Raw genomic sequence first — 19,729 nt, forward strand, 5'->3', positions numbered from 1 at the left:
CCTGAGTGGGGTGTGGAATTTTGCCCCTGTCCACTGTAGTTATGGTCTTGAGGGTAAGGTGAATAGTAGGACTTATCGTGATGGCACAATTTTCAGACTATCTACAGATAATGGAAAACATAAATCCTGGGCATCAATATGCGATGTCAATATGCGATTCGTTTCATGGGCTTGTACGACATAGAGTAGAGAAGTTTGAAAAATAGAACATATTCTTTCTGCAAGCCAAGCATTTATTATATTCATTTTTTATGGAGACACAAACAATAACAATTAACGAATAAACAACAATATAGATCGATTCAAACTAGATTCTTGAAAAATAAACATATTTCATATTCCCATTATCCTTTGAAAAAGTTTTATATTCGGAGGCACCCAAAAAACTGTTAAAAAGACTGGTTATGAGGTATATTTGACTTTTGACCTAATAATCATGGGTATCAGGATCCAAACCAAAGTGTATGAGAGCAATGCCACTTAGTAAAATCTTTATTTAGTCAAGCTTTGCATCAGATTCAGCATACGGAAACTGCCGATGATTGCCGATTTTCATTTCCGGTTAAAATCTTAAGGAGTATAAATAATTACCAATAAAATATGCTTATTTTTAAAATAAGACACGTCACTCTTATACAAATATACATAACACACAATAAGCCGATTATATTTTGCAATATATAGTTTATTCAAGGAGCAAACTGGAATATGTAACTAGGGGAGATAAGATAAATTTGTTTCATATGATACAGTAAATAGTTCAATTGTTCTAAAAGTAATAATTTACGGTATTGGATAGACCATACCCGAGTCATTTATGAGATATATACGTATACCACAGAAGTGGTTTTGAAAGCAGTGTTGCTCCTTGAAGTCGATTTAGACGTTCCAAGTCGTTGCCGTATCAGTCCAATGAGATCATAATACAGTAAAATTGAGTAAAATAAAAAAAGATTTAAGCCTTCTGGCATTTTTTAGCATTCTTCATGATTATACTGAATGCTACAGGCTTGCCTTCAACTTCTGTTAAAACTCGTCTCTCTGCTTCAGCGATTAACTTCTGAGCCTCGCTGGTACTGGTGTTCAAACAAGTGAATTCAACTCGTTTCTTGTTTCTATCAGCGAATCGACAGCCACTTGGACATTCAGCAACAGGCTCTAGAGAGAAACAGGCTCTCTTTCCTTTACTTCGTGTTTTTACTATGGTTCTTTCTACGGGAGCACATGCAGGACCTAGAAAGACATATGATGAAATATTTTCTAAATCTGTAACCGTTAGTTTAAAAAGATGGGTATTGGAACAGGGTGACATTTAATACCCTTCGATTAATTTGTCTTTACCCATGACTTACAAGAACACATTTGTTTTCTCCATTTGTAAACGGCCATACTTATATCCGGCCTTGAATAAATGTAAATTCATATTTCAAATAACGTTAAAAAATGTTTGTGATAATCTCTTTAAAAGTAACAGAGTGATCGGCCATTGGTAATAATTTCCTCGTTGCATACTGCATGGCGTTGAGGCCAATGTTGTAAGAACCTGTCGATCATGTTATAAAGATATGCTTACCTTCTCGGCTAAATTGTACTGGACTAGGACTCATGGTTGAGGGTTCATCATCCGGGTAATTGGCAGTGGCTGGGGTATCTGGGTCATTTGGTGCGGAACAACTTCCGTTATTGACAATGTAACTGGTAGCGAAAGGCATCGGTGATTCGAAGATCTTGCCAGTTGGACCCTGTAATTCTTTAGTTATCTGACCATCAAAGTTGCTGCAGAGACCACAAGTCTTGCCACGGAACATCACGGATGGCTGCAATCAAAATTAAAACTTGATTTTATAAACAAATGAATTCATACAAAAATGATAAATAATGAAGAAAATTAAGCTCCATTCAGCCTCTAATTTTCAAACTTCAACCGTCTTGGTCAATTAGCTCAACACCTCAACATTATAAAGAGAAGTTGCTTGGAAGCTGTATCAAACCCAAACAATACAATTTCAGGAAAGGCGCAGGAAGTTCCTGAGCGAAATCAGGATATTGTTCGGTTGTCTGAGCAAGTTTCATATAACAGGAATTATGAAGCCCTTTCTTTTAATCTAGGATTGACCAAATCGAGCTAATACGCTAATATAACTAAACACAAAGTCTGTATTTGTTGGTGTAAATCAATATCGCAATTTTTTTTATCAAAGAATAAGTTACTTACTGAAACTTGGACATAGTAAGCGTCAGTCATTACAGTAAGACCAATAACTGGCAGGTCCACCATGATCATCTTCTGGTAAGATTTGTAGACAACCATTATCTTGATAGCAACAGCTGGTCTGAAACAAGAAAACATACCCCTCACTAACAATTATGGGGTCATTTTGAAAACAATGTCATGCAGGTGCAGTCAAATAAAAATATATCAGATAATAACTAATATTATTAAACTTATAACTACTTTGGAGGTTTCTACTACTATACTACCTTTACACCCGATTTTGCAAATTTTTGAATGAGATTATTGATTGACGGAAATGTCTTACTGGTGCAGATTTTTATTACACAAACAACTGATACCAACAACATGCAAATTTTTCAACGCATGATCATTGATTGGCTTTCACTGCCAAAACACCAAGACAGAACGCTCAGAAAGATGCTGATAATGGCCAAATTAGATGGTGATTCATATTTTTCTGACGATCCCATTTTAGCTTTTATAAATCATACACTTACCTATTGTAGCTAAGGGTCTTTTCGATAACAACAGGTGTTTCCATGGAAACGGATTTAACGGTGCCATCAATTTTTACTGTTGGAATTTCAGAACCCGATGGAACAATTTCAATCACGTGACCCAAAGCCATTACCTCTATTACCTATAATTAAAATAACATATTATGGGATAGATATGTTCAGCCCCACTAATTATATAAGGGACAATTGTTTATGGAATGGATGAATCAGAGGATGAATCCTTCTTGCCACCTGTGGTAGTTTTTATGGGTAAAGTTGAACATCTTGGTTTTTTTTTCAATTTACCTTAGATGCATTCCAAACAGCTCGTGGTGCAGCAGGCATAACGGTTGGTCTAGCAATTACGGCGAATGATTTACTAGGTGAACAATCCATAGCTAATACTGTAGGACAAGTTCCCAGTTTTGGTACAGGGATAAAAGCAGTGTCAAATGTCCTGATGAGGGGTCCGCTCCATTCGCATTTAGCTACATATAAAAAAAAACAATACATATATAATACCATCGATCAATTAACAATGGGCGATATATTAACTTCCGGTTATACGGTTTTCTGTAATTACAAGCTAACCTGCTTGTCATTTGCAAAAGTGAAACGGAGTCGAATTCAGTTGAATATAGCAAACATTTGAAACTACATACATATACATGAATACATGCTCATAACTCTTTTGAATAACATTGCCAATCAACAAGAAAAGCATAAAATGAAAAGAGGAGACCATTTGATTGGATGATATTTTAGAGACTTAGAACCGAATTTCCTCAAATCATTGATAAGAAATTGGCAAAATAAACAATAAACTTAACATCTGGATCTGCACTGTAATGAAATTGAATTTCACACACTTACCTGGTAGTTTCCAGTATGTCAATGTACCTTCAACTAAAGTGCTTCTAGGCAAAGCTGATATTGGGAAGGCACTCCAAACAAGTGGACAAATGCGTAATCCAGTGAAAATGGCACTTTCTTTTGGTGCAGTAACAAACATATCCAGCATCTAAAATAAAAAATGAAGTGAAAGTAAAAGGAGTTTTACACTGTACGTGTTCGCTACTGTTTGGGCCAATGGAGGATACGCTTATTGTGGTCTGACTGGAACACTCTGAAATCTTGGTTCTGACATATCTGTGTTATGTATAACAGTATTATAAAACAGACTATGGCGTTTAAAACAGCTTCAGAGCAAAATATATCAGTAAATAAGTTATTTCTATTACTTTCAGATGATTGTGATGAGTCAGAGTCTTCAGACTATGATAACGCTTCATTTCGTTATTATAAATGTTCTAACTACATTTAACAACAGACAAATATATATTCTAATTTCGTGACCCGTGTATTTATGGGCATGCTATTCCCATGTCACCCTACACTACTTACTCTTTCATTGATAGCTCTGTATACCATCAATGTACTGAGTTTATTTGGTGTCACGGCGTCAGGTGGTGTTGGTATAGACACAAGATTTTTATAAAACGAACCAACCACAGCATTTCTTAACCAGTACACAACTCGCATTACTCTTGGTGAAAGACTTGTCTGAAACAGTAACCAATAATAAAATCTTTTCTGTTAAATACTGCTCAATACATCAATTGTAGAGCCTTATATTAAAATAGAACCCGAATCATGTTGTTACTGAGAGGTTCATGAGGCGCTTTGTAGTCTAGCATAACATATTTTGATTAATATCAATTTTGATCAATTATTTTCTGCGTCATAAAACAGATTGCACGGAAAACCTAAGAGAAAATAGGGAAATAGTATGGATTTATAGAGGAGGAGGGTAATGCAATTGATCAAGGATCCTGAAGGGGGTATGACAAAGAATAGAAGTTGAAAACCCCTGTTACAGGTGGTAAGAGCTTAACGGCTGGGGAATGCTTAAATGGAGAGATTTCTACGCGCATAGTAAGAAAGTTACTGTTCAGGGATTTCATATTGAAAACAAGACTGTAAATTTACCGGGTTTGGTGAGCTGGCAAGAATATGAATGTGTCTGTATACATTCAATTCAACGATCCATTTCTTCGTTGCAGAAATCATACGAGCAGGTCCGGTACCTTCCATCAAAGCTCTACGGAAGGTTGCTGCTTGAGCAAAGGGGTCAATCTGAGACATCTCATTCAAAATTTGTTCAACAGATTTCGAACCATAGATCTGAAAATAGCAAAAATGATAATAACGTCACTTGTTAAGTGTGGCATTTAGGATCACCTAGTTTTACAGATCTTAGAATACTGTCAAAATATGTTCTGTTTCTAAACCGAAACATTACGAAATAGTCATATATTGAACAGAAAATCGTCACGAAAGATTGTGTTGAATGCTCCGAACATTTATTTTTGGGATTCAATAAATTGAAGCCTGAGCCAAATTTCAGACTATGTGATCCCACTTTACAACAACCGAGACTCGCAATTGGGGATCCTTTCTACCAGCTGATCCTTGGCCTATCCTCTTGGCACTCATCCTTTCTTGATTATCCATTTACAGCTGGGTCGACTGGAATTATGTGAAGAGGACCTATTCAAAATTCAAAATAACCCCAAAAAACGAACCTTAATGTTTAGATATGGTGATGGTGAAGAGGATCCATATTCCACGTTGATGAAGCCAACTATTCCATTTGGTGTACCAGAAAGTGGCTGCACTCCATATCTCTCTTGAAGTAAGAGACTCGGAGGAACATTATGGCGTTTGGCCTCCTCCTTGTATTTCTGCCATACCGTCTCTGTTTCGGTCTGGAATTTGCGGATTGCTGTTGTCACGGTCGTTGGTATTTTGGTCTTGAAATGTGATGCCTCGTTTATGCTTTCGGTAAAAATAGCCTTCAATTTGGCACACAGCGTCTTGAAGATGTGAGTAGTCGTTGGTAAAGCTGATGTGTCGGACCAGAAGGTGCTAGAAGTAACAATTGTGTCCATCTGCGTCAAGACGTAACGAATCTTTTCAGTAATAAAGGTACAGGCTGTTTTGATTTCAGTTCTGGAATTCAAAGTTGGGATAGTTTTCACCTTGGTATCCACAGTTGTAAGAAGTGTCAATAACTTCGTCAGGTCCGTTGTTGGAGTGTTATCTGCATCTACATCTGCATTTAATACACCCGGTGGAACATTATGACGTTTTGCCTCTTCCTTGTATGTCTGCCATACCGTCTCTGTTTCAGTCTGGAATTTGTGGATTACAGTTGTCATTTTCGTTGGTATCTTGTTCTTAAACTGTGATGCCTCGTTCATACTTTCAGTAAAAATAGTCTTCAATTTGGCACACAGTTTCTTGAATATGCGAGTGGTTATTGGTAAGGTTGCTGTGTCGGTCCAGAACGTGTCAGAAGTTACAATAGTGTTCATCTCCGTCAAAGCGTAACGAATCTTCTCAGTAATATATGTACAGTCTCTTTTGATATCAGTTTCGGAAGTCAAAGATGGGATGATTTTGACCTTATATTCCACAGCTGTAAGAATGACCAATAACTTTGTTAGTTCGGTTGTTGGTCCACCAGCTGATAATTTTCCTCTGTGCTTTTCAACTTCAGCGTGGTATCGGGTGATGAGTTTTCTAATTTCTGCGAGGAAAGCTTCTATTTTCGTCTCCATTCCCTGAGGAGCAGATCTTTTGCTGGATTCTCTTTTGGCAGTTTCAACTGTCGTTTGGAGTTCTCTCAACAATTCAGAAAACATATTTTCTGCTTCTGATTTTGCGGATGGGTTGGTCCAGATTTCGCCTGATGTCAAGACAGTTCTTATTTCAGGAATAAGATTTTCAATTTTTCTAGTTAATTCTGTGCACGTCTTCTTGATGGTAGTTTTGGGTTCTGAGGGCATTTTGTTAATAGTTGATCTTAATTCATTGACTTTTTCTACCATTGCTCTGATCTTTGGAACTGGACTCATACCCTCTGGCATTCTTGGAATGTGGTGTTCGGCAGCACGTCTGTGGACTTCTTCAATCATTTTCTCAACTTCTTTCATAGACATTGCCAATTCTGATTCAATTCTTGGAGATTTTGGTGACATGCGTTTACATTTTTCTGCAGCATGTGATAATTCAACCTTCATCTTTTCAGCCATTTCACTGAACATTTCAGGAGAATGAGATGGTTTTTCAAATAAAGCACCAGAGTTCATGATGGCTCTCATTTCTCTGATGACATTGCTTGCAGTGGCATTTGCTTCCTCACACATTGGCCTCATCTTTGGTGGTGCCATTGATGACATTCTAGAGACGATACTGCTGACCTTTGACACTTCTTCCATCAGTTCGTGGATCTTCATATCTACCGATCTCATTGCAGTTCTGGAAAGGAAGACATGACTTTCTTCGGCATGAGAAGGAGCTGATGCGGCATACTTCTTAATGGCGGTTGAAAGATATGGAATGAGTGTGTTCATTTTCATATTAATGGCGTTCACCTCCTGGACGGCAGCTATTTCAGCTGGAATACTCATTAGGCCAACCTTGACTTTGCTGATCATCTGTTTACACTCTGTTGCTGCTGTCAAGAGGCTGACAACAACTGGAATTGACGGTGGCGTGGGTGAGGTAGTTAAACTTGTTGTTACTGTTTCCAACTCGTTGACAATTTTTCTGGCCAATTCCAAAGCCCTGGTTAATTTAGCTGTTGCTTTTTCTACTCCCGGTTCGGCTTCTATTGTGAGCACTTCAGCAATTGCTTCAATCATGTAGTTGTAAATCTCCTGAACTGCAGTCCACGCCTGTTTATCTTCACTCATAAGAGCTGGTACAATTCTATTGGAAGACAATTCGGTGTAAAATACGCTCAAGGCTTTGATACCTAGTAATCGAGTTTGTACATTTGCTATTTTTGCAAACTTGCCAAGTCTAAGGATTTCAGTTGGAGAAGAGGGAATTGGGTGGAACTTGTAAACATAAGCGTTCATGGTGAACATTTTAATGATTTGATGTTTAATAGCGGCTTGGGTCATCAGGTTTGCAGATATAGTTACATTGGCTTTCAGGTCTTGTGGTCGGACTTTTATTATGGATTTTAATGATTCACTGGCGGTGTTGATGATTGGCTCTGTGTTGGGTACCGATGTATTGTAAGATGATGCTAAAGTCTTCAGTATTCCAGCTTGCAGTTTAGTCAATTTGACTAATGGACCAATAGCAGGAGAGTTTGTCACCTCTGATGGAAATTGTGCATTGTGTTCCTCAATCATGGCAAAGTATGGAGAAATTGTAGCCTGGAAGGTTTTGATCATCGTTAGCGTTTTGGTCCATAATTCCTCGCCTTTGGTGAAAGCAACAATATTACTGACGTCCTTGGCCATGGCAGAGAGAGCAGTTACAATTTCCTTTTGTTTTAAGATGGCGAATTGAGCCACTGTATTTTCAACTGCATTGACATTTTTATTTCTGGTGATTCTTGCAGTTTGGTTGTTAACTGCTTCTAATAATGTAGCTTGTTTGTTGTACAAATCGATCGTTTTGGCCTCTCCAATAAAGTAGTTGAATGGATCTAGAGAGGTGACAAGGGTATCTTTTACAAAATTAGCACCAGTAATCAATTGTCTCAATATGGGTTCCCATGTTCTCAGTGTCGGACTCTTGGAGACAGCAGCAATATTTACTACTGCTCGCTCGATTGTTTCCAAGGGATCTTCTTCGACTGGGAAAGCACGGCGTGTAGCAGTTGTCAGAGCAGTTGTTTCCATTGACCGTAATAATGCATGATGACTCTTGTGTTGTAAGATAAATTTCATGCTGTTGTGTAGTTGAGTTAGATATGCAGGTTCGAACAAAGTTTCTGGTAGAACGAATGTTTTTGGATATTTTACTTCACTGTGGATGAGGACCTGGAAGGAGAAAGAGAGAAGAAGAGTCTTAATATTGGGAATTCAATACCATTTTGAAACCGGTTTACTTACAGTAGCTCGATTACCTTAGGGACTGGTTAAAGCAAGTCCATAACATACTTGCGTCAACACTCCATAGTAGGATATTAACATGTATTTACCATTGTATTTGGCCCCAGGTTGATTCTTCCATGTCGTTTGATAATTCATTTTAGGCTACCTTTCGAATTTCGAATGTGCTAGCGTAAAATTAATCTTGATATGAACTTATTTCAACTCCAAAGACCCGCCTAAAAATCATGAAATAAACTGGGGTTTTATGTCCTACACTCAATATCCATGATTGTGTTAAGAAACCGATTTAAAAACATTACCTCCTTAGGTTCAACATTCAGTTCAGGGACAGAAGCTCGGACGAATCGACCGGCGAATTGATGAGTAAATCCTCGTTCTCCTCGAACCCACATCAGTTCAGTATGAACCACCGGTGTTTCTCCTGCTTTAACAACAGCCACTAAGCCCCACTTTCTACCCATTGCAGATAAGGCATGGACGTCTCTGATTTTTGCCTTGAGTTTCGATCTCAGGGAGGCGATGGATATTTCAACTCTCTTCAGATTGGCGAAGTCAGCTAGTTTTACTGAAAAAAAGAAAATGATCCAGTATGTGGCAAATAGTAACAATCAATTAAAATTTTTAAGTTGTCACACCTTTAAAATTATTGACAAAACAAATCTAACTCACAATTTTAGACATTACTATTTGTAGAGGCTATCATTTGAGCCACACATACGAAATAAATACGTGAAATCAAAGAAATATCACGATAACATTTTCAGAAGTAGAGTTTCTAATGTTCAGAAGGGAGGTTGCTATAGAAAACGGGGGTTGCCCTATACACATACCTGAAGAAGATTCAATTTCTACGGAGCCCGAATCTTCCCCACTTTCAGATGGTTCACTGTCATCCCAAAGACACATGGTCAGTTTGGAGAAAATGCTGCTACAGCTGCTGGATTTGGCAACGGAACTTTCGTTTCTTGATGCAGATGTGAAGGCAATTTCTACGGTTACTGGTTTGGGTGTAGTTTCAGCAGGACTTGCGGTGAGATACAGATTAGTTAAACCGAATAGAGGACAGGCGTACCACGGCTTGTTGATGCCTCTGGTTGCTGTTTTACCAGCTAAGGTAAGCTTGAGTCCAGAAGATCCTCGGGTGACGTTATAAAAAACCTGGAATTCACACAACATTTGATTGCTCTTCAATATAGCTAGCTATCACAGATTCTCGCTCAACTTTAAAAAGGTGTTCAATGCCATCAAGATCCACAGCCTTAAAAACATTAAAGGGAAATTCTCAATTATACAAACAACACCGGGTATTGATTTCCAACACACGAAGACCGAATTTTAAAACTTACGGGTATTAGTTTAGAGTTGGCGGTTCTTTCGATGTATTTGACAGATCTGACAAACTTTCCGTGTTCTGGTGATACAGGAATAATGTCAATGTATGTCAGTGGTGTCATTTCAAGAGTGTACAGAGGTTCAGTCTACAAAAGAAGAAAACGAGACTCAAAAAGGTTACCCAGAATCAGTGGAAACCGGAAAAAAAACCCTAATAACGATCTGAGCAAGAAATTTAAAAAAAAAAAGAGTTGGTTACCAAAGACGTTTCCCTGCAATTGTACAACATTAGCTTAATGTACATTTATATAACTGGTATACAAAGCTTGCGAATCCCAAAAAAGGCTAGGTTTTCTGTTTGTGGTGTTGTTAATGCTAGATGCTGCATTACCAAACAGGGAAATGGTAATTGCCTGAATGCATATAATGCTGTAAGATCTGTGTTCTGGATAATAACTCCATCCTAAGGGCAAATATTTTGGAAATAGAATATGAATTTTCGACGCAAATCAAATTAATAAAGATCATCTCATGGTTTCTATATATAATACATGTACTATAATAATAAAAGGGTTGGTGGTTGGTTAAAAACAATATTCCAACTTACAGAGACTGGTGGGGTAATTTCAGAGAGGATCTTATTCTTTTCCAGATCAACTGTAACGGATGCTTGTACTGGAAGGTTTGATCTAGTGGCGGATCTGACAGCAACTCCGGATTCTAACACAAAACCACCAATATGCATTTTGATCAACATCTCCATAGCATTGCTGAAGGTAAATGATCATTTCATGTATAACTCACAAGTATATCATACATTAGCCTTAAATGGACATGGTCCTGTCAACATCCCCTTAAAATGCTTGTATGCTAGCGAATACAGCCAATGAGAGGCTTCGAGCATAATGTTTACAGTTTTCTGTTGAGGGCTCTGATTGACTATAGCTATTGCAGTCAAGGTATAAGACGGGGATTATGATGGCTTGACATTGTGAAGATGACTTACGTTATGTTAACGTCAACCTTAGCTTCAGCAGTGATTGGTGGGCTTCCTTTACGTGCAGATTCCATCATAGCCGGTTTAACACTGACGGCAACAGTACCAGTAGCAACCATGATATGTGTAGCAGTAAAACCAAGGTGAATGGGCAGACCACATTCAGTTGGGATAATCTTCCTAATGTCAGTCAAAACCCATGATCTTCTTACATCCACTGGTTTACCAGCTTGTAATTCTGATGGAGAAATTCTGCTCGATATTTTTCCTGGAAATTCATTGAAGGTTGTCAAATAGTAATAACGTCGTACAATTCCTAGATTTTCGCTCCTCAGCTATGAAATTTGTCATTCTGATGCAATTCGAATAATCGGTCCGGTATTTGAATACTGGCAATGGAACAAAGATTACATAAAGAAGTTTACAGCTGAACGGAGTCCTGTATGTGCGTTTATCATGACTTTAAATGTCGTTCGTGAAAGAGATTGGTATCTATCTGGTAGCTATACCAAAGCAATGTGTATAATGACAAAATAGCTGGTATCTTACCAGTAGAGATGATTTCTCTAAGAGTAGAGGATAATGGATAGTACATCACTTCATCGCCATTAAATTTATAGTACACATGTCCTGATGGGGCTGGTTCTTTTCTTTCTTTAATACCAAGCTGCAACATTATCGATAACAAAATTTCAGAGTTTGCGATTTACCACCACAAATGAAGTATATAGAAGACTGTCATTAGAATTAAAGATCTCATATGGTATAAACTGTACCCACCTTTCTGAAGATCTCTTCTATCTTAGCATCACTAGTAACACTTCTAGCAGCTCGTGATAATACATCGAATAAGGACTTCCTGGATGATAAGAGACCTTTTGGTCCGAACCATTTATCCAAGATAGTCTGAAGACCTTCTGTGTTGTAACCAACCTTAAATAAAGAGAAAAGAGAAATAATAGAAAACGGAGAGTGTGAATGAATTAAACCATCTGTATTTGTATCTGAAGAGGATCTTGGAGGATGCATTTAATGGCATTATTCGGCACTAATAAGTTAGTTAATATAAAATGAGTGTGGTCTTCAAATGGTAATTACTTTTTTTTATAGTCTTTAAAACGTGTAACCTCTCGGGACTCGACAGAGTAACCTCAATCGATTTATTTTCGAATTAAAAAGAAAAAGTTTCTTTCCATTATGTAGTTAGATGTTATATTACCTCGAATAACTGTGCATGTCTGTGGAAAAAGTTACCACTAACTCGAACAGCGGCGGCTTGTGGTACGATCGAAGTGTTGGTACCGAAATAACTCAGAGCCACACTTGCTCCATATAAAGACTTTCCACCTTTCACTGTAATAAACACATAATATTAAATTCAATCATTTCGTAAAAATGCTGCAATGATCTGTATCATACACACTGCAATTGTGAGAAAAAAGTGACAGTGGCTTCACTACCACAGGGACTGGCTGAACCAAGTCACCAGGAAATCAATGCAGGAGAGCATATGTTACAGAAATTCACGAGGGAGGGGTCCCAACCCACTTATTCCAGTGGCCCTCTAGTTGAGTCCCTGCAAAGTTAGCGACCTTGCTGAAAAGAATGCATCTTACCGTATTGTTTGTCATAAATAAAAAATTTGGAATATTGCATGCCAGGTATGGGTGTAACGGTCGCAGTAATTGCAGCATTTACGTCAGCAGACCTGAAACAAAGATAGTGTGGTATTTTAAAGAATTATCTGGTGAAGCATGTAGCTTATTAACCGTTACAAAGTTTTAAGCTGACAGATTGAAAATAATCCTTGACCCAGAGTAAGGTGGATACAGGTTAGACCAAACTTTCGTTCTCTTTATTATTAGTTTTTATTTTCTTTTTAGCCATTTCAGTTAGGGTCTCAAGGCGGCCATATTCATATTCATTTCAATCCAAGAATGGACAGATACGTGACCCATGGCAGTGCTAATACTTACATTCTCAACATGCATGGGTTGGTCGTGTTCGCTAAAGTACGCAGAACTGATCCAACGTAAGACGAGTACTGCATGTCCGGTTCGAATCTTAAATGTTGAGCAATGGTCTGCCAGATGGGTAATGAGGGTTTGCTTAACACTAGAGCATCGAAAGCGGCCAAACGAACCATTGTTGGTTCAGCATAGCTAGTTATCACAGGCATCAATACATGGACAGTCTGAAATTGAGACAGGTATGTTCAAAAGAAAACAAATGGCTTTCTTGGTAATTAAATAACTGCGGACAGTTAGCTTTATTGGCCAAGCTGTTACATACAAAACAATGACGTTAAAACGAGGGGTGGGGGGATCTTGGGGTTAGAGCATGACCTCACCTGAGAATTGCCCAAAATCCTCTCATGCACTCTCAAATTTCTTGTTTTTGTATATGCTCTGTGATGTGAGGGTGCCTTAGGATTTTTTCAACCGCCAGTAATGCAGGTGTGCTAAAAGTACATCCCTTTTGTGTGTTTAACAATGTTTGGACTACCATAAGACTCAGGAACTTTGCTGCTTACCCTTTCTGGTAACCGGGGAGCAATTCTTCTCAGAGCGAAAGCTGCCTGTGCTCTAACAATTGGCGACATGGTAGGAGATGCCAGGATGAACTCTACATCGGTGATCATTGGAATCAAACCACCATTACCAATTGCTTTCAGAGCTAAGATCTTTTCTTCTGTTTCAGCCTTGGCGAGGAGTGTTCTTAAAGTCTGCAATGAGAAGAAAACTTGAGTTGAGGTACAATTTCATGTTGCATTAGACTTTTCAAAAGCTGAGAATCGAAAGACTTTTACGTCCTACTTTTCTACTCCCGCTTATAAGAAAACGCAACAACGTGAAGTGCACCAAGAGAGCAAATTTGAAACTAAAAAGACAAAAAGAAGAACATGTCTTGCAACTTTCTGTCACCAGTAAGCAGACAGAAGACGTTAGAATATAGCACCTACCGAAACAACTTCCTGTATCAGAGCATTAGTAAGGGTACCGGTCTGTGATAATCTTTCTTCTAGTGACTGTTTCAGGGTGTTGAGCTCAGCCTGAGCAACTTTAGAATCTTCCGTCTCAAGCATTACCCTGGTAAAGTTCATCTCTCTTGCTAACATTTCTCTGTATCGGATGGCCATTTTCTGGAGCTTCCATGTCAAAGTACCAATGGCTAATACTGCAGCTCTTCTCGTCTTGGCTTTTACTTTGTTAGTCGACACCATTTCCTAAACAATGGACGTAAACTGTTGAGCAATCGATGCTATAAACCACATAGAGTTTATTTTATATTGAAAATTAATAGCGCAATCTGGATAAAAATATGAAATATTCAAAATACATTGACTAAACTCGACCGACTGTACAGTGTTTTGGTGTAAAATTAATGAGGTTTCTTACCATCAGCATCTTCATCACATCAACGTTGGGTTCCACAGCCAGAGCAAGAGATCCAAGTACATATGGTTGTCTCCTTGGTGGGAAAGTTTCCAGATCTCTAACGATAAGTCTGGCTACTGGAGAAGTTCCAACCACGGGTAAGATCTGAATCAGGATTGTTCTGAAACAGTAAGAATTATAAATGAAAGCATTATACCGATATGCGTAATTTTCGAGTCTGTAAGCTTCGTCGGACTTTAAATAATATGAATGGAAGGTTGCTAACTTGTCAATTGATGAGTCTTATGTTTACAAAAGATGATACGAGAAAACCAATCAAAATTCCAAAAATACCAAACATTCCCAAAGAGGTATCTACACGCAGTAGCAGAACCTCAAGAACATACCAAAGTTTTTAAAACAGGACATACCAATGAATAAACAATTCCAAAAATATGACATTGTTACCTGATATTTTTAGCAATAGTTTCAGCTGGTTTAGTCGGTGTTATGTATTGTTTCATAATCTCCTCAATAACATATGGTTCGGTGTTCCTGAGAATATCTACAGCGACTCCAACATATCGTGTAGCTTCCATACCCACATTATCATCCATATAGGTAGCAGCCAATTTCAAAATTTCCATGACCTGTATTCAATCAACGATAAATTACGAAACAAGAATTGGGGATTTGGGTCGGTTAAAGGTTTTTTTTTCTATTTCTGCACGAAACTGTTGGACTTGTTTGATATGATGATTCGCGCCGTGGGTTGTTTCCACGTAAATTCTTACCACATTTAAGGCATGATAAATTAACCTAAAAATTTACTTCTTAGAATTGAAAATGATTCAGAACATACCTTCTCCTTAGTAAAAGACAGGTGCCCAGCTCGGCTAGCGATATTTTCAGTTTCATTACTGAACGGATTAAGTGGGTCGAAAGCCATCTCTGGAACGAATGTGGTTAGTTTTCGCTTTACTGGAGATGCAACTGCAGGAATTGGTGTTGATGATTTGATGTCTGTAGCATCGATGAGGGTCAGGGTTTGACTAAATTAGATTATGAACAGTCAATTAAATTCAATAGCCAATGTCACTCACGCGTCAACTTTTTGTTTGTTTGTTTTTTTGTTTGTGTATTTAAAGGGGCAGTTGTGCCATTTCCAGGGGTTGTATTGAAACTGTTTAAATAGCCTTCGGAAGTACTAGGAATGTACTAAAATCGGATAATTCCCTCAAAATACCTGAAACTAGGAATCTAACGATCTATTTCTATATATGTCTTTTCTATATATCAAAGAGTATCTTAAAATTGCGAGTCTTCATGTGAACACACATGGATTTGAAGACTCAAATTTCGACAGTGAGCTGTGAACACTATTACTGATTGGCTTCGCTAAAAACAAATCCCATTTCTGAGACTTAAGTATGATTGGTAAATGGCACAACTGGAAGAGAAACCGTTTTACCCACTACCTCTTCCAAAAAAGGTATCAGAGTTGTGTGTAACAAGATAACCCTTGACGAGAAGTAACATTGCAAGAGAACCATTTTTTGTAAAAAATCAGGAGACGGAGAGTCAAGCGGATAGCTTTTTCTTATTTTATACCCATCCAGAAGAACATATTAAACAAACCCAACTGCAAATGGAATTTTTCCCAAGTTAAAGACACTCACTTTACAGACGTTTCGATTCTTCCGTTAGTTCTATCATGGATTGGTATGGTGTATGTACTTTCAGCTATTGCACTGGAGATCAAGAACTTGGTTTTATCACCATAGATAGAATATCTCACATGGCTGACACCAGTGTATATTTGCTGCAAGAAAAATAATCAAAGTCATTATAAGCACTATTGAAATTCATAACCACAATGTCAATGTATCAGAATACGAGTATTGCATTGCATTGCACAAAAAATCGATTATCGATGTGAATTCCAGAAGCTGGGCCGTCAGACTCTGATCTATCGGGATTCTTCAGTTGCTTTGTGTACAATTCGATCTGAATTTTTGTTTCTATGAAATGTTGATAATTATAAGGAATACTTTTACTTACACTGGTAGGATGTTCTTCTCGTCCGTGTGGTGAACACATTTCAGTAGCAACATTGGACTTTCTGTAGAAATAGTTCCTCATTACATTGGTATAGTTTCTGGCTTTGACAACTTGGTAAGCAGTGGGAATAGAGCTGAATGGTACCACAGTATAGGCTGTCTCGATTAATCCCATTGGAGAAGGCTAGAATTGAAACGAAGAAAACAATTAAATGCTCGGCGTACTTTAGTGAGGAAGGCAGTCAAATCTGGCATTTGTCTCTCATTAAGATTGACGAAACGATCAATCCTTTCGCATTGGTGAGATAGCTGACTTGCCAACCAAACCACAATCGAAAAGGCTGACGAACACGTCAAATTGCATTGAATGGTGGATGAGCCAAACCATTCCCATAGGGATGCCCTCGATCATTGGATAGGGTTGATGGCCAGCTTTCATCTCAATGGAGATTGGCGAACTCAGCTCCTCCCATAGGAGTAGGTTTAAGTCATTCCACTACACAAATTCTTTAAAAGGAAAACTTTTGTTGAATGTAACATCTCAAAATACTTTTCTTTGAGTCCAAGAACCAGGCGACAAAATTAAAAAAATGTCTCGAGAATTGTCTCACCCTGTGATCAAATATTTGGTGCAAATCTTTTTCTACTTACATCCATGCATTTATAAGTAGCGGCCCTGGTTGAGAAATCAGCTTTAGTCGTGTTCCTTTCTAATGAAAACCGTTGTTCTAGATTCACCTCAAACAGCGAAACCAAACCTCTCTTTAGATTAACTGAGAAATGGAGATCTTCTGCTTCTGTTCTTAGGTTAGCAACATGACCAGCTACGTAGCTGAAATAGGAAATGTGGAGTTTTACGTCTTGTTCTTCACCTAATTGATAAATGGAGTAGCATCTGTATTTTTGTGACGCTACATACATCTTATACCTCCATCCATGACATTACTTTTTCTCAAGCTTTTTTTTTTGTAGTTCTGGAAGTTGCTACGACTTCATTAGCCCACATGATGCAGAAGAGTCAGTAGGGCGTGAAACTCCATTCACTTCATTTCTGAAAGTTGCTAACTGTTCATTGATGATGAAAAATCTGAGTATATGTCACAGATATCGGGTGCCAAGCTGGCTAGTTTACGAAAAAATACTTACTCAAATTCAAACGGCTTCATCAACTCAGTAGTGAGGTTTGCGGCGATTGGGCCGGTGATAGGAATCATGATCCTTTCAGGCAGTATCTGGTTTGTGGGAACTGCGGATTCTATCTCCTCGTTGTATCTGAACAGTGCCACATTTTCCAACTAGAAAACATTTAGAGACATAATACACATTTATAATATATATACATGAATACCTGTGTGCCGCCGTTCTGTGCTAACGAAGTGTAAGGTTTAACGGAGCAGTATTTATAGTTTCTATACTTTTTTGTTTCTGACAGAGTAAATAATGATCTTTTTAGATTTTCTAACAGTCAAGCTATTTAACAATACTATGGCCAGTGACAATCTAATGAACGCCTTTCTGATCATCATCACGGACAGTAAACAGAATCTGCTTGTAATTGCGAAAGGTACCATCTGAACCTACACCGGAGCTGCAGGATAGCAAACACTGGCAAACTCAACATTATGCTTTAAAATCGCTCTTAACTGAACAAACATTTTAAAACGTGTTCTAGCATGGCTGTTTCCTCCAACAGAATTGGGCGTAAATTTAATATCTAACTATTTAAACAGAAGAATGAATCAGATTCATTTTACGTTCGCTTGTATTCCTTTGGAGACTTTTGACATTGACTTTGCGATTTGGAGTGATATATATTACAGTTAGCTTGCGGCGTGGAAAGATTACTTGCTGTATGATTACAGTAATCATAATTTATAAGACTTACCGCTGCTTTAACCCGTGAAGCCGTAACGAACTGAGCCCGAACTATTGCCTTCACCTGTATACTAGAGTATACAGCGGACAATCCGGGAAGACCGGAAACAACCTGGGTATAATATAGGTATACATATTCTCTTTCTGGTCGATATGCTGAAAATAGTAATATATATTTTAGATTTGAGTCTTTAAGGGGATTTGTGTATCGGAGAGGCATCAATCTGCACCATTCGAGTATTCAGCCTGACGTCTGTGAGTTTTACAATTCAACTTAATAATATAAGAAGCCTTTGAGACAATAACATCATTTCCGGTTAATCATCTATGTGATAGTTGGAACTAAAACAAAGTTATAAATGTTCCTGATACAGATATAAAAGCTATGTCGGTCATTAATTCCTCTTGTTTAACCATTGCTTTTACAGTTACTCTTACCATATACAAGGATATCTATTGGCTACAAAGTTATCGATATATCTCTTACCCTTTTCCTCGATTTTGGCACCTGTAAAAGAAACGAAAAGTAGTATAAACCGATATAGATTACTAGCTTTTCAACATAAAAAAACCTTATGGAACAAGAAACATTAAGACGTTCAATTTAAATTACTGATTGCCTTGTTTCATTATGAAAATAACAGATTGCAAATGTCACTTTTGAGATTGCTATTTTCGGGGAACGAGCCTCGTTTCACAAAAATCTTAGCAGTTTTCGGTGAAAATTCTAACATGAAAATTTGGAAATCTTTGGATATCGAGACTTTTTGCACCTGTTACAGCTTCATTCTTTGGCAGATATTGTACAAAGAAAGGCCAAAGAGCATTGTAAAAGGGGTGAAGTGGAAGCACGTCGCAATCCAAAAATCAAACCATTCAGAGCAGTTACTGAACATTTCATTTGGATAATTTGTTTCAGTTAAACCAAAATCTATTAGGTATGTGTTACCCATTTGCCCAAAGGCCGTATCACCCAAGACATATTTTTCTCTACTGCAAAAAAGTCTGTTATACAACGCAGCAGTGATATCTAACGAATATCTGTACTATCGAGATCTGAAAGAAATGCAAGAATGATATGAAAATACAAACTTACCGGCAAGGCCGATGACCAAACAAAGGAGTAGTAAACGCATACTGCAAGGCTCTACAAACTGACGAATCTAAGATCCTAACTTGCTTTTATATCATTTGACAGAGCATCATGGTACCCCATGATGTTTTCTTCAGCTGATTGTGAGCTGTCAGCATTGAACTTGGTCACTTAATTTTGAAGGACAGGTTATGAGTTTGGTTTAGGTAACGAGCACCAAATTTCATAATAATACAACAGTGTTCAAGTTTGATGTGATACAGTTTTTGAGTAAATTTAAAGAGAATTGCTTTTATATTATCCTCTTCCCTGGGGTTGATTGGGTTTGCAGTGTCATGCTA

At 37.9% G+C, this 19,729-nt stretch overlaps 1 protein-coding gene across 1 annotated transcript; it reads right to left on the bottom strand.

Moving 5' to 3' along the window:
• Positions 1-108: 108 nt before the first annotated feature.
• Positions 109-19,431, bottom strand: LOTGIDRAFT_230838 (hypothetical protein; the record flags this gene model as incomplete). The annotated part of the gene is made up of 31 exons (XM_009050580.1): positions 109-1,130; positions 1,471-1,714; positions 2,113-2,230; positions 2,631-2,773; positions 2,937-3,118; positions 3,504-3,651; positions 4,035-4,193; positions 4,620-4,814; positions 5,216-8,579; positions 8,954-9,219; positions 9,485-9,812; positions 10,001-10,132; positions 10,594-10,756; positions 10,993-11,251; positions 11,533-11,650; positions 11,764-11,916; positions 12,203-12,336; positions 12,600-12,691; positions 12,960-13,177; positions 13,517-13,708; positions 13,946-14,209; positions 14,382-14,541; positions 14,829-15,010; positions 15,223-15,412; positions 16,040-16,182; positions 16,422-16,604; positions 17,072-17,252; positions 17,567-17,715; positions 18,306-18,451; positions 18,783-18,803; positions 19,392-19,431. 23 exons carry the CDS (start codon positions 19,429-19,431, stop codon positions 5,295-5,297), a joined length of 6,999 nt encoding a protein of 2,332 aa, XP_009048828.1. The 3' UTR covers positions 109-1,130; positions 1,471-1,714; positions 2,113-2,230; positions 2,631-2,773; positions 2,937-3,118; positions 3,504-3,651; positions 4,035-4,193; positions 4,620-4,814; positions 5,216-5,294.
• Positions 19,432-19,729: the final 298 nt, after the last annotated feature.

This window comes from Lottia gigantea (genome assembly GCF_000327385.1).
Source record: "Lottia gigantea unplaced genomic scaffold LOTGIsca_15, whole genome shotgun sequence".
NCBI classification, from domain to species: domain Eukaryota; kingdom Metazoa; phylum Mollusca; class Gastropoda; family Lottiidae; genus Lottia; species Lottia gigantea.